This window comes from Triturus cristatus, chromosome 9 (genome assembly GCF_964204655.1).
Source record: "Triturus cristatus chromosome 9, aTriCri1.1, whole genome shotgun sequence".
In the NCBI taxonomy this organism is placed as follows: domain Eukaryota; kingdom Metazoa; phylum Chordata; class Amphibia; order Caudata; family Salamandridae; genus Triturus; species Triturus cristatus.
This window is the reverse complement of record NC_140592.1, coordinates 1,227,337,450-1,227,352,876: the sequence shown is the minus strand read 5'-3', so window position 1 is coordinate 1,227,352,876 and position 15,427 is coordinate 1,227,337,450. Positions and strand designations below refer to the sequence as shown.

Below are 15,427 nucleotides of genomic sequence, written 5' to 3'. Positions count from 1 at the left end.
AATTTTAGGGTGATGTGGATGGCAATGTTTCACACTCTGGAGAACTGATGAATACTTCAACCTACAGATTGCTCACAATGAATATTTCAGGAATCAGACTACAGAAACCTTTCGATAGCTCTTTGCACTGGTATAGGGCGCTGGCACCATCTCTGCACTGGAAACAACATCACCATGACTCTGAGTGGCATTGAGCTTCCAAAGGAAAGTCACTGTGGGACTCATTTAAGCCTTGTGACTCCTTCTCAACTGGTCCCTATAAATCAAATTGAACCAACAGGCATTCCATTTGACTTATAGGGACCAGTTATTTCCTTGAGAAGGAGTCACAAGGCTTAAATGAGTCCCTTCAGACCTGACGCTGGCCCCAAGACCATCAACGTCTGTGGCACCTACACCAGGCCTCAGCCATGCCCAGATTTCTCTGCTCTGGATGCATACCCCTCGTTGTTCCTCAGTGCTACATTTTATTTGGTTCATATGGCAATGGTCCCCTCTGGAACATCTTTGTGCCCCAGGGGCCCTTCTGGATACTGCTGGCGGGGTTCTCCACTCTGCTTGCTACCCTCCTGCACATGTCGCCTATTTCCTTCACTCAGGATCCAATGCTGTTGATTTCTTCGCCTCCAGCACTGAGGCTGATGATGTTTTTGGCCATGATTGCTCCAATGGGGTCTTTACCAGCTCTCCTGACTCCAGACCAGCCTTCACTGGCACCTATACTGACACTACCAGTGACAGATTTTCCTATGCCATCAATACCAGTGCCAACCCCTCTGCCCATAATAGATCTACCGGACTCTGAGTACTGATCCAGAAGGGATGCACATAGGCTTGTCCAAGAACACAGGTTGTTCTTTGGAGGGCATTTTGATCCTCTAGTGGACCCAAGGCCGTCCACAGATGATGGTAACGGTTTGTCTGGCTCCATGGATCCCGATTTGTCAGAAAGATTTGAGTGGCTCAGATACATCCAATGAATGGGAATTATAGTCCTCCATCAGGCCTCCCTCAACTAGAAACCATGTCATATCACAGCTTTGCGAAAATATTACACCCCACTTCTCAAGCCATCACTGATTCAGTCATTTGGGCCAGCTGCAGGCAACCACCTTTGCTTTCTCCTCATCCCTTCCTGGAAAGCTGGTGGTACTAGTTTATCTCCTGGAGCTTTCCCTACCACTGCTTTACACTGAGAGTCTAAGAGTATAAAGCAATTGGCAAAGAGTTGTTTGCAGCAGGGAGCATGGCCCATAAATCTATTAATGGCACATGTTTAATGGGTCTTTAGTCTCATGTTGGACATGTTTAGGATGGCCAGGCCTCAAACAGACAAGTCCTTAAATCAGGCTTAGACATGGCACGTGCGATGGGCACTTACTTGGCGCCTGATTGCACAACTCAGGTTTCTGCAGTGATATTCAAGCAACACTGATGGACCTTCCCTTGATGGTTGACTTCTGTTCGGAGAAAAGGCTGATTCGGTCCTTGAGTGCTCAGGGAATATTTGAGCCACTGCTAGATCTCTAGGACTCCAAACCCACCAGCAAGACTACAGACAATTTTGAAAATGGCAGTGTTCACCAAAGGTTTCTCCTTTTGTGGCAGATAGCAAGGCCAGCAGCAGCAACAACAGCAACAGAACCACTTGTTTAAGCAATACCGGGTCATGGCAAGGGTAGAGGCTGGATCTTACCTCTCCGTCCCTCCTCCTTTTCTTCCTCTGTTCCCGGTGGTAAGGAAGTAGCCTTACTTCCCCTTTGTCGGAGCATTGGGCACCTGTTGGGGAACTGGTATTCTCCTTTTTACAAGCCTGAGAGCCATAATTTCAGACCAGTTGGTCATGCAGAGCATAAAAACAAGGTAAGCTGTATCCTTCCAACAGGCCCCTCCACCCATTCCCAGCTCGTCTTCCTTTCCCTCTGCAGACCACTTACACATCCTTCAGCAGGAGGTAAACATCTCACTTAAGAAGGGGGCAGTGAAATTGGTTCCAGAGCAGGAACAGGGTCCTGGGTGCTACTTTCGGTACTTCCTGGTCCTGAGCAAGGAAAAATTCCAGATGCTTTTCGTGGCTCAGGTGTTGTTGGCACTGGAAGCTGAAGACTGAATGGTGTCTGCTGATCTGCAGGACGCGTATTTTCATATACCGATTTTGCAATCACATAGGAAGTACCTACACAACATGGTAGAATCCATGCATTGCCAATTTGTGGTCCTCCTGTTTGGCTTGACTTCCACTCCATGAATCTTCACAAAGGTGTTGCCAGTAGTCTCACCTGGAGCCCTTTCAGCGTATCCCGTTCATGGAGGCAGTATAGGACACTACATCGAGCCTTTCCCCCTCCTCAGAGGATAAAGGATATTCAGGCTATGATTCTGATGCTTCAGAATGGAGCACATCTTCTAGTCCTATTGGTCTTGCACCTGCCAGACCTGCTAGCTTCCTGTGTTCTCCTCATCTTTCACACATGCTGGCACATGAGGACCCTCCAGTAGTACCTCCGAAGACAGTGCAAATTGAGTGGAGACACCTGAATGCTTTTCATTTTCCTCCTGAAATAGTAGATGTTATTTTAAGTTACTGCAGACATTCCACCAAAACAGTGTGCTCTACGAGGGGTATTAGGTTTGCCACGTAGTTTTCGGACAGTTCTGTAGACCCTCTCAAGGTCCACTTATGGGATGTCTTACGGTTTGCCCTGTCAATGGCTCAGCATGGCTGTGCAGTAAGTATGGTAAAGGGCGATTTATCTGTGTTATTAGCTTTTCTGTGTCTCCAAGGCCAGCTTTCTCTGCTCAGGTCCTCTATATTTATGAGGTCTCTGAAGGGCCTCACCATTATGTTCCCCCCTTCCTTGTCCATTATGTCTCAATGCAACCTTAATCTTGCCCCCATGTTTGAATGTGTGAACCATTTGAACCCTTACACAGTTGGCAGTTGTGAATTTCTGACTGCCATTAAATCGGCTAGATGTGTCAGTGAGTTGCAAGCACTGAATGTCAAGCCTCCTTTTACGCCCTTTTACCCCAAAAAGCTTGTCCCTAGAACAATAGCTGCTTTCCTGCCGAAGGTAGTCTCACCCTTTCACTTGGGGGAAGTCCATCATCTTACCTACCTTCTTCCCACCTCCATATCCCAATAAGAAGGAGGAAAGGCTCCACGGGTTGGACCGTACGAGGGCGGTCAGTTTTTACGTTGACCATATCAAAGATTTCCGGCTTGATGAGCAGCCTTTCATCAGCTACATCAGCAAGATGATAGGCAAACTCATGCAAAAGAGAACGTTGTCCAGCTGGATTATCTTGTGCAACACAATATTTTTTGCTCTGGTACTCTAGAAACATCTGGAGGGCATCAGAGTTCATTCCGCCAGGGCAAAGTTTTCACCTTTAGCTCTGTCAAGGGGGGTCCCAGGACAGCAATGCAGTGACCTATGCTTCCTTTCACACCTTCGCAAACCGCTACTGTTTGGATTCAGAGGTGTTGGTGGAAGGACACTTTGCACAATAAATCCTCTATGGTTGAACCAGTTCTTCAAGCCCCACCTCCCACTTAGGTTTTATTTGGGAAATATATTCAAAAGATGAGGAATCTGCAGGTAGAAGTATCCATCAGAAGAAAAAGTTACTTACCTTTGGTAGCAGTCTTTCTGGTGAATACTTTATCTACCTTCTCGGCCTTCACCAATCTCACGCACCTCCCCTTCTTGAAGACGGTTTTTGTACTAGAATCATTATAGAAAGGTTCAGAGTTTAAATTTTGCCCTGCAACTTCCTGATAAGGTGTTGATCTCATCCTGTTCGTCTCAAAGGTCGGACAAAATGGATAGGAAACCGACATTAGGGCGCAGTGGGGCTCCTTTTGCTCCAATAACACGAAGGATGCATTGGTTCATGCAGAGATGGAGCCAGTCAACCTACCGGCAGGGAGAGCGATTGAAAGGTTTTCGGCTCCAGTCTGACTCCTGGGATATTCATAAGGTAAGAAAGATCACTAACAAAGGTAAGTAACTACTTTGCCTAGTTTATGCTAATAAAAATGGCAGCTCTTCACACTCTGGAGAACAGAGTGTGCTTTGTATATGATAATATAAACTGCGCCCCTTCACAATCGGGAGAATGCCGTATATCTTGATTATGGAGCTGGTGAAATGGTTTAGTGGGGGGGGGGGGGTGAGTACTGTAGGGTTGTGTGTATTAACTTTAAGTGTCAGCTGTAGGGTAAAGGGACTCCTTTAGGGTTTGACATAGTGTCAGGAATGTCATAACCAGCAGTCCTCCTGCTCTGTCAGACCGGTGGTTCCCCCACTCTGTTTACAGTTGGAAGAACCACTGGGTTACCATTGTCAGAGCCTCCCTGAGCTGGGGCATAGGTATCCTCTGGCCCAGCGGTCCGTCTGGCACAGGACCACTGCGTCACATTGATAGTCCCGCCCCATTGAATGTAGGAAGACAATCTCTCATTTTTCCCTTCCCTTTTCCGCTATACGATGTATAGTGGAAACTGACAAAGAAAATGTAAAATGGTCCCTACATGCAGAGAAAATGATCCCTGTGTTGCGGAACTATTTAATTTATATTCACAGAAAACAAACTCCTTCTTTGGAAAGCAGCTCTTCTAATAGAACAGAGATCCCCAGCAGATAGATGGAGATATCTAGATATTGCAAGAGGTGCTCCACCATGGCTTCAAAGGGCATCCATCCGCTGACCTGGCAGATGGCCGGCTGCCCGTCAAGAGCTAGATAAGGCCCTGAATCCTCACCAGGGTAAATCAGCTCATTGTAGCCTATGAAGGTAAATGGAATGAGAGCCAAATATTTTGCATAGTGAGTATAGTATATTATGAAAATATACCTATTATTATTATTTATAGGGCAACAATGACTTTGCAATGGTATACAAATAAGGTCCGTAATCAAAGGAAGCAGCATGTTTTATTAAAAATGTGGCTCATGATGCCAGGAGTTTTTGTATGCCTGTGTTGCATGACCTATGCACTGTGTATTTACAGAGGCAATCGTCAGCAGTGGGAAAAGTGAAAAGTCTCCACACGAGCAAGAAATCAAGTTCTTTGCCAAAGTAAGTATGTTATCTTTTGCAACACTCTGTTGTATTCAGGAATTTATAAATACATTCCTTGAGGCTCTCGACATCACTATACCCAAGTGGTTTGAAGCCCCTTTATATTAATTTTGTTGGGTTGTGATCACTAACTCATGAATGGCAGCCTCTTTGTCCCTTATAAGTCCAATTCCTCCCCGATGTAGCACCAAGAAGTGATTAATTTATGCAGTATATGCTTTAAATACAAAGATAACATACTTTCATTTACGCTTCAAATGACTTATGGTACAGAATTTGTGGAGTTTATTGCTGGTGTAAAAGTATTACAACATCTCTCATTTTACATTCTTGTTATTATCATTTTAGCATTAAGGAAACTATTAGAAAATGATGGTGTAGTGACACAGTTTGACAGCATTCACCTTTTTTATTCGCTCCATGCTCTTATAGCTCATTCCGTAGTTGCTTATTCCCACTTTCATGTACCGTGGCTCCACACTTCACACCTATCTATCGAGTCATAGGTACTCCCGAAAAAGTATTACCAGATACAGAAGCACAGCTCAGTGCCAAAGGCATTACGAAGAACCAGAGACATTTCCCAACTGCAGGTGCACTACCAAGAGGCATTACCCAAAGGTTTTTATCTTATTGTACTATAGTATTTATATAGTGCTTACTACTCCTATTTGGGACATTGAAGTGCTTGGCCACATGGGTCGCATGTTATTCCATGTGAGTGTGTGACTTGAAGTGTGTTGTCTTTGCTTTGAGCCTATATGGAAGTGTTTTTATGTCCTGTGTGATGACCACGGAGGGGCAGTGATTGTGTTGTGGAGTGCAGCACTTGCAGGTGTGATGGAAGTGTGAGAGATACATGTGCATTTTTAGGTCTTGCCTGACCCACCGCATGTGCTGGTCTGGCGAGACTTTTTGTGAGGGCTGAAAGTGCTACCTCTGTAGCCCAGAGCTACTGTGCATGTGCGCGGGCGCGGGCCCCTCACTTTCGCCGCTTTGATGTTAGATCGCGATCACTTTCGCTTTGATGTTCTCCGTGAGCCCGTTTTTTTTTCCTGTTCATGACTTCTATGTAGTAATGGTGGCACCCTTGCGCCGCCATTACTACAGAGCAGTAATAAACAGACACAAGCATTGGCATAGCCAATAGGTCTCGCTTTTGGGACCTTATAAGTATTTAGTTATGCAACTGTTGCATGGCTAAACACTTATGAGGTCCCAAAAGCGAGACCTATTGGCTATGCCAATGCATGTTATAATTTATGTTGTGCTGGCAGCCCTGATTAGCCCTGATGGTCCATTCATTGTGTTGTTGATTTCTCTTATGTATTCTCAAACTGATTTTCTATGAGACTGTGTAGGAGGCCATCCACTCTGTGATCTTATGGATCCGAAAGTGATAACAGTTCTGGAAAAAGAGTGAGGGGGATGAGTTTTCTCTCCGTATAGACTATGTTATGGTCCTCCTTTATATGATTGTTATTGTGAGATGGCAGTTAAAGAGATTTGCCAAGATACACCGTGTTGTCATCATTGTTATAGGATATCTGATAGAGACTTCTAGCCGCAGACTCCTTACCTTAGAATATTCCCCTGGTTTCAGACTGGTTCCGGAAACTATTGTTAAGCAGTACCCTTGTGTCCCGGTACAGGCCCTTGTTTGGGCCCGCGCAGAGTTGTCTGTACTGAAAGTGACATACATGGTTCTTATTTCAGTTCTTTTCTTTCCGCTCCAGTCAGCGCAGATCTGGGAAGAACTACCCTAAGTCTTTCTTGACTGACCCTTTTTTTAACTTTTTATTGAGATTCTTTCAAGACTTTGTCTCCTGATGTGTTAGGATATCTGCCAGGAAGGTCGGTTTCAAACCGGTTGGCGCCTGTCACCGACAGATGTCGGTGAAAGACCCACATTTGGCTTGCCTCTGGTGTTTGGAGTGTGACCGTGACACCAAGACCTCCGTCGACTGCCGCACCATGCATCCCAAGGCCTTGAAGGAGCGTTCGCACGGAGCTCAAGGATTTGGTCAAGAGGACGGTACCGAGATAGTTTGCAGAGCCACGCCAGGCGCTCATCGTCTGAGTCGTGGGTGAGATCGGTTAAGTCTCTCAGGCATAAGAAGAGCAAGAAGTCAAAGGGATCTTCTACTTTGCCACGTCCGTAGAAGACATCTGATGAGACGAGGGAGCGTCAGCAATTGAGGCCTAGCTCTGTGGTGGAGCCTGCACCTGGGCCACCTCCACGCCTCCTAGGGTTTCCGGGAGCCGGAGCGACTCCTGGCCAGTTAGAAGAATTCTCTGAGGCCATGCATTCCATATATGAGCTGCCTGCCCCCTCTGGAGCACCTTCGGGTCGACAGGCACGGGAGGGGCCCCAACCTGTCTTCTGTCAGCTGGTCCCCTCCGGCGCCAGTCAGACCCATTGGATCCATTGATGGATCTGGAGTGGCACCGGTTGAGTCACTTTGACCTTCCTGAGCTCCTACTCCTATGCCGATGCCTCATGGTGGCGCCATCCACATTGTCATTTCCGATTCCAACACGGAATCGATGGTTGTCATTTGACGCCAAACCGGCGGCGACTGGGGCAGACCCCACATGTCGGAGCCAGTGCCTTATTCTTTTGAAAGGCCTGGGCTTGTAGGCAAATAGAAGGGGTTCTGAGGACCGTTATGATTATCAGTACCCTGTAGAAGACAATGAGGACAACTGGTATGAGGAATTAGCTGATGCCCGTGGTTTGGACACCTCCCCAGACACTGGCTTGGTCTCAGTGCCTCATTTGCTATGGTGGTGAGGAGGGTGGCTGAGATCTTGGACCTTCAGTTACCCTCGGTTGCAGTCAAAACAAACGTCTTGACAAAATTGCTTCAGCCAGGAGTTACCCCATCTGAGCCTTTACTCCCTTTTAATGAATTACTTACATATATCCTTCTTGGGACCTGGTTCAAGCCCTGCACAGGGACTCCTGTGAATAGGACAATTGCCCCCCGCCATCGCCCCACTCCAGGGGATCTCAATTTCCTCATCCAGCACCCCACCTCGGAGAGCCTGGTAGTACAGGCCTCCATGACCCAAGTTAACCCTGGCATGTTCCCTTCCACTCACCGGACAAGGAATCCAAGAAGATGGACACCTTTGGTAAAAGGGTTTTCTCATCCACCAGCCTAGCATTGCGATTGGGGAACACCGCATGCCTCTTGGGCCGATATATCCATACGATCTGGGATTTGGTTGCGCAAGTGCTGCCAATGGTCTCAGAGGAGGACCGAGCCATACTGTCACAGGGAAATGCAAAAAATGGCAGAGATGCAGCACAGTTCACCATCCGATGTAGGCTGGTCACGACCGACTTGCTGGGTAGAGTGAATTCGTTGTTGGTACTGAGACTGACCTGCCTGAAAACCAGCGTCTTTTCAGGGGATGTCCAGGCCTTTCTCATGGACATGCCCTTTGATCGCACTCATCTCTGCAGAGATAAGATGGACTCAGCTCTGGAGTGCTTCAAGGACAGCAGGGAACTTGGGCCTTTCCATGGCCCATCGTCAATCACAGTCTGCCTTTCATCCCTTTCGTAGCCACAGAAGGGCCTTCTTTATCCATCCATCCACCATGGCCAACAGACTTCTCAACATTTTGGTGGCTGAGGATGCGGTCTCCACAGACCATGTGGGGCTTCTAGCCTGAAGTCAAACCAATCCTCCAGCTCCTTGGCAGCTACAGCCTCCAAACCGCTTTAGTTTGCCCTTTTAACACCATGGGCACCCAGTGGGAGACAGAATACTCCACCACCTGCACCACTGGGAGTCAGTGACATCCCCCCGATGGGTTTTGCAAATTGTCTAAAAGGGCCACTCCCACCCATTTCTGTACGCACTCCCACCCATGCCACCCACTTACGGCTATCTCTCTTTGCTTCATCAGGAAGTGTCAGCTCTCTTCGCCAAGGCAGCCATTGAGCCTGTATGAGAAGCAGGATGCAGTTGCTACTCCCACTACTTCCTGATGCCCAGAATGAACTGATGCCTTCATCCTATCCTCGACCTGTACCTTCTTAACTTCTTCCTTAAGGGAAAGAAGTTCAAGATGCTCACTCTTGCTCATGTTCTGTCTGGCCTGGAACCAGGAGACTGTATGGTTGCATACATTCTCATTCCCGTCCCAAATAAATGCTCCTGTGGTTCATGATTGGCCAAGATCATTTTCAGTTTGCTGTGCTTTCATTTGGTCTTATCAGTGCCCCTCGGGTATTCTCCTAGGTGATGGCTGTGGTTGTAGCATTTCTGTGGAGGTTAGGGGTGCCAGTTTTACCCTACCTCTACAATTGGCTGTTGAAGGTGAGCTCACCCCAGGTAGTTGTCACTGGCCTCCAGACTACTGAGAACCTCCTGCACTTGCTGGGGTTCACTACCAATGTGCTGCAGTCACACCTGACTCCCTCTCAGGTGCTCCCTTTCTTTTGCACGTCCTTCAAAATAAATATCTGTGGTACAATCTTCAGCCTCATAATAACCACTACAAAAAGATTTTTAAAAGTCCATAAAGGAAGAGGAGAGCCCAACCTCAGATGTGGTTGTTCTAAGTGGACAAACACCCTCAAAAAGGCATCCCACAAATTCTTCTGAACCAGACACTCCTCAGAAGAAGAAAATGATCAAGGAGTTATCAAAGGAACTTTCTTCATCTTTGCCGGCAAGCTTCACTGTTGATGTTGACACCATCTAGGAAACCACCGTCGTCGAAAGCACGGGTGTCGACAATATTATCAACGAAAATTACTGCATCAACGAAAGTCTTGACATCGATGACACTGTTGATCAGAACTCTGTTGACAGTGCCACCATAAATGAGAACACCATAAATGATAATACCATTGGCAGCATCTTCAGAAACAGTGCCATCAAAGTCTTTAATTGACATATCATCTTCTGCACTGACTATGACAGCACCTTCGATGATAATCACTCCATCGGCCCGAACGACTATATTGACAAGAAAAACCCCAAGAATAATCCTGATTTCCGATAAGGGTATTCCAATGACAATAATATCAAACCATACCTCACTAAGTAATATTTCATCGTATTTACTGCAGCGCCTTTTAGACATGGAAGGCTCCGATTAAGAATGACCTTTTGGACCAGCATACAGTCCTATACAGTTAAAAGTAAAATACTCCCCTGAAACTCACTCAGAGAAAAGAATTATCCTCATCCCTCATCCTATCTCAGTTCTGATCATTATGTGGATCCTCACCTCAGGGGAAGCCATACAACACTGGCTAAAGTTTACAACTCCTAGAGTGGTACTGACTGATTCTACCTTTAGTAGTCTACGCTGAAGCACCACTGGGCTTTTTCTCCTTTTCCTACTAACTCTTCTCGGATCACTTTTTTTGGCTAGATTCCTTCATTGCCTATCATATATTACCATGATCACCATTGACTTATGGATCCTCTCCCTGAATGTGAATGGTCTTAACCGCTATAGTAAACAGAAAAAGATATTGGCCTATCTGGCGATCGCGTCCCCAGATGTGGCCCTATTGCAAGAGACACACTTATCAGCACTGACTTGCGGATTGACTACTTTCTCATGGCCAATATGCTTTCCTCCAACTTAACCTCCTACGACATTCATGAACATGGTCTCTCCAACCACTCACTCGTCCAATTGGATTTGAGCCTGGGTATTCTGAGGCCACCAACAAGTCAGTGATGGATGCCTACTTGGAAATTTAAAGGCCAAACGGAAATAGCAACAGCATCTTCTCACATACATGTTGCTAAATGAGGGCTCTGTAGCCTCATCGCATATCCTATGGGCAGCAAGTAAGGTCTATATGCACGGGCAACTTATGAAAGAATCAGTTTCACGCTGTAGACTTAAGACAGAGTCATAGCGCCACTTGGAACGTCGAATTAACGCAATACTGTGTACACCCGATGTCAGCAAACTTTTGCCTCCTTCTACGGGCTCAGATGGATTTTAATTTTCTGTTCACCTCATTAGCAGAAAAAGCATTGGGTCATATAAAATATCATCATTGTGAGTTTGGGGGAAAAGCCAGACAATGTCTTGCTATTCAGCTCCGACAGGAACAGACCCAATGCTCTACACCTGCACTACATACATCTCAAGGACTAATTACCCACCCGCTCCAGATCGCCGAGGAGTTTGTGTTGCCACCATTGGAGGCGGCGCAATCCTTGGAAGAATCCACATTTCTTGATCTACTTAATCTTTCTTGTCTTATGGATGACTCGGCTTATGGCCTGGACGGAGACATTACCAAAGACGAGATGCATGAGGCCATAAAGAATATGTTTACAGGCAAGTCTCCAGGGGAGGATGGTCTCCCCATTGAATATTACTAAATTGATGAACAGGTCATCATTCTCTTATTGGCCAAGGTCTACAAAGATATGGGTGAATCTGATTCCATACGTCCGGAATTCAATATGGCAAACCTCTCCCAAACCGAGCATGTACCTGCTTCAATATGCCATCTACCACCCCATTTCGCTCGTAAATAATGACTTCAAGATTCTGGCAAAAGTGCTTGCTACCTGCTCAAGAAGGTTTATCTCGTCCTTACTACACTGGTCTCAGGTGGGTTTTGTACCAAAATACTCTTTTTCCAATCATGTGTGCCTCCTTTCACACATCATATGGCAGGCCGCGAATGGCCCGGAAAAGAAAGTGGTAATGTCCCTGGATACGGTGAAGACGTTTGACAGGATTGAATGGCCATACCTGTGCCAAGTCCTTCAAAGAGCTGACGTTTTCTTTAAAAAAATTGCCTTTCTTTACAATTTGCCAACAGCAATCATCACCTGTAATGGCTTTAACTAAGAGCCATCCTCCATTGCTCGAGGAACTTAGCATGGCTGTCCTCTGTCACCCCTCCTGTTCTTGATGGCACTGGAACTGCTGGCAGCAAAAATCAGGGATTCTTGCCATATTTCTGGTATTGCTACAGAGACAGGGGAAGTGAAACTCCTCTTGTATGTGGATTATATCCTCCTCCTGCTTACTGATCCTTAACCCTTTATCCCCCATGTGCTTCCTACTATCACCACATTTGGCAAGATTTCCAGCTGCAGAATAAACTGGGATGAAAGCAAAGTCATGCCTCTTAACCAAACAACTACAGAGGGAGTACTGCAAAGCCTACCCTGCAGATGGTCTATCACTACCATCAGGTGTCTGGGAGTCGGTATTGATAAGGACTTGGCACAAGTGTCCGAAGACAAAATGGCCACTTTGCTTACCAGAACTGCCATAGACTTTGTTAAATGATAGGCTTTGAAACTGTCTCAATAAAGTCGTATACAAACTGTGAATATGGTTACTGCACACCATTTTAATTATCTCTTTGGAAAGATCCTAACTTCCTTCCCAAAGCACCAATGTTGTAAACTCATCAAATATTATGTGCTGAATGATCACAGACCAAGATTCTCAGTTGAAAAGCTGCGAATGGCCTCCGAAACTTGAGGCCTCCGCCTACCTGATATAATGCTTTACAACAAAGCTCACCACTGGCCCATCTGGCCTACTTTTATTCTAAGGATCTAGAACACCCTGATTGGGTATCAATAGAATGTTCACTTTTTAAGAGTACTAAGAGTTATGACATCCACTATCATGCTCGTTCATCGAAGGCGGGCATGCTAAATCCTGTTGTCAGTGAAAGTACATGGACCTGGGAAGCGACACACCACCTCTTGAAGAACCACACATATGTTCTTGACACAGCCCCCATATGGCACAACAAAGCCGTCCATATTAAAGGTCAATCTATAGTGTGGAAGGAGTGGGCAGATTGCAGTATTCTAACAATCAACCAGCTATGGTCTAAGGCCAGCTTCAAATCCTTTTGGATCTTCGCAACAAATTTCACCCGAGCACCCTCCAACACTGGGGCTATCTCCAGCTTAAGCACTCTCTACAGAGAGCCAAGCTACCCATGGATTCATCACTGCCAAACTCTGTAGTTCAGAACTGCCCGAGATGGAGCTCGTACTCTGGACTGTACTCTGTGCTACTTGAAAATCTGCACTTGAATCCCCTTTGGAAATCCCTGTGGGACAAATGGCAGGGATGGAATATTCTAATGCGGACTGGTCTGAACTCATGTATACTCATGATAAGGGACTATGCCAGGCTCTGCTAAAGTTTAGTTTTTTCAAATTACTATATAATTGGCACTTGTCTCCACACTTCCTGCAGGTGGCAAATTTAGCACCTTCAGGAGCTTGTTGGCGATGTGATCACTTAGCTGGTGATATTCTGCACTTGGCTTCTTCTTCTCCTTGTTTGCAGATTTATTGGCAGCAAGTCTTATCCACTATCAACTCTGCCTATGGCCTCAGTTTCACCATTTGGTGGCCTTGACCTTTTTGCATGACACACTGGCAGAAGTCGATCTTGACCTCCAGGCCAAATGATGAGTTGATACAGCATTGACGTTGGCCATGATGACAATCCTCCGCTGTTGGAAGCAGATAATCCCTCCCTCTTACTCTGACTGGATGCTGGACATGGCCATAGCAGCCTCACATGAGCAGATTATTCATTATCTTCAGGATCAACTCGCTATATTTCAGCGCTCATGGTTTAACTTTGTTTCAAAAATCCTTCTTCTTTTCAGTGGCTTATTTGGGCAGCCCAGATTTCAATTATTCTTTTCTTGAAATTCTTATTTCTCCTTTTTTCTTTCTTTCGCTTTCACTCTTCTGCTTTCATATGAACAATTTCTGTTCTTTGATGTTGTGTTAATGGAGATAGGGTAGATTGTTCACGTATTTGAATGTTTCTTTGACTTTGTAGGCCCTTGCGGCTGTCTAACACATATTCGGTTCGATGATGTGATTGTAATACTTTTTTGTTCTCTATGTTAGTCGTTGGTGATTACCTGCGAGTAATCAGAGCAGATTGAACTTACTGTTTGATGGTGTTCAAGCAGTGTTTCACACAAAAGAACATTTTTTATAAAGGAATGTCATTAAAGAAGAATGTAAATTACTCTGACCCAGAAGAAGAATATGAAGATAGAATATTTTCAATGGATTAAGGTCACATAGACAGCTCAGACACTAGTAGCTCTTTCCAGGCTTTTGAACAGCATGATGTTGATGATGCGGATGATAATGGATTGTAATATTGATATACGTATTGGACACATATGAACAAACAATGCAAGCATCACATGTGTAGATGATGTAGGTGCCTTTAGCCTTGGCCAAGGATCTGTGAATGACGCATGCTGACTACCAATAAGAGCTTTCTGAAATCACCTTCTAATCCTAAATGGCAAGCTCCAAAGCCTACAACATCGCCAGGCTCCAGACCACAAATGAGACCAACAAAAACGTACACACCGGTAAATTTACCACTGAGTCACAGTACAATAATTTCTTTGTAACATCATTCAACTTTGGCTCCCAAATCTGTTCCACTGCATGGGCCTGATATAGCTGAGGATCAAGAGGAAGGGCAGTTACTTAATAGTCCTCAGTACTCTGGTCCACAATGGGATGACTGTGTTACGACTACACCAGGTGATGTCACTTTCCCTACAGTAGAGTCCTCAGCAGATTGATGGATTTTACAATATAATCGAGAGCACATCAAAGAGATTTGGCTTACAAGTCCATACAAAAGGGGACAAATTGTTTTCTCTATGATCTCAGAGCCAGCTCGAACAACTGTTAAAGCAATACCAATAATCAACCACATTTGCTCAGAGGAATTATAAATCATAAAAACACTATAAACAGTGGCAGCAGTAATCCCCAAAAATACAAAGTGCCTGAAAACACTCATGCTTGTTTGGCCTCCCCCTTGCTGATTCAATTATCATACAGGCTGCTCAAAGATGTTCCAGAAATCCAACTTTGCCTTGTACTGCACTGCCGGACAGAGAAGGCAGGAGACTGGACAACACTGCAAACATTTAATTTGTCTACCATAGCAGCTACTTCATCAGAGCTTCTGACACCTTAGCAATTCTTTCTAGATATGACCACCAGATGTGGTCTGCTATTGGACCACACCTGGAATATTTGCTAGAGGGCAAGAAACTTGAGGCGAAAGCTATTCTGCAGGAAGGAGAGGAATGTCTTAAGCAATAATTGGTACTATGATGAACATTACGTCCACCGGTTTTAGGACACTTGCACGAGCGACTGTGTTTCAAAGCCAGGACTGGTTGCACTCTTATTCTTTCAGACGAGAAGTACGAAGCAAAATCTTAAACATGCCGAACAATGGTGAACTCTTGTTTGGGCTTCATGTAGATGAGGCTCTTCAGTCTATAAAGTCAGACATCAAGACA

The 15,427-nt window shown here is 45.5% G+C and overlaps 1 protein-coding gene across 4 annotated transcripts in view; it reads left to right on the top strand.

The window, feature by feature from the left end:
* The window catches only part of RYR3 (ryanodine receptor 3), a 2,047,168-nt gene that overhangs the window by 1,247,603 nt on the left and 784,138 nt on the right, over nucleotides 1-15,427 (top strand). For all 4 annotated transcript variants that reach the window (XM_085627314.1, XM_085627313.1, XM_085627312.1 and 1 more), the window contains one exon: nucleotides 5,018-5,085. In XM_085627314.1, coding sequence (XP_085483440.1) covers nucleotides 5,018-5,085 — 68 coding nt within the window. The remainder of the gene's footprint in view (nucleotides 1-5,017; nucleotides 5,086-15,427) is intronic.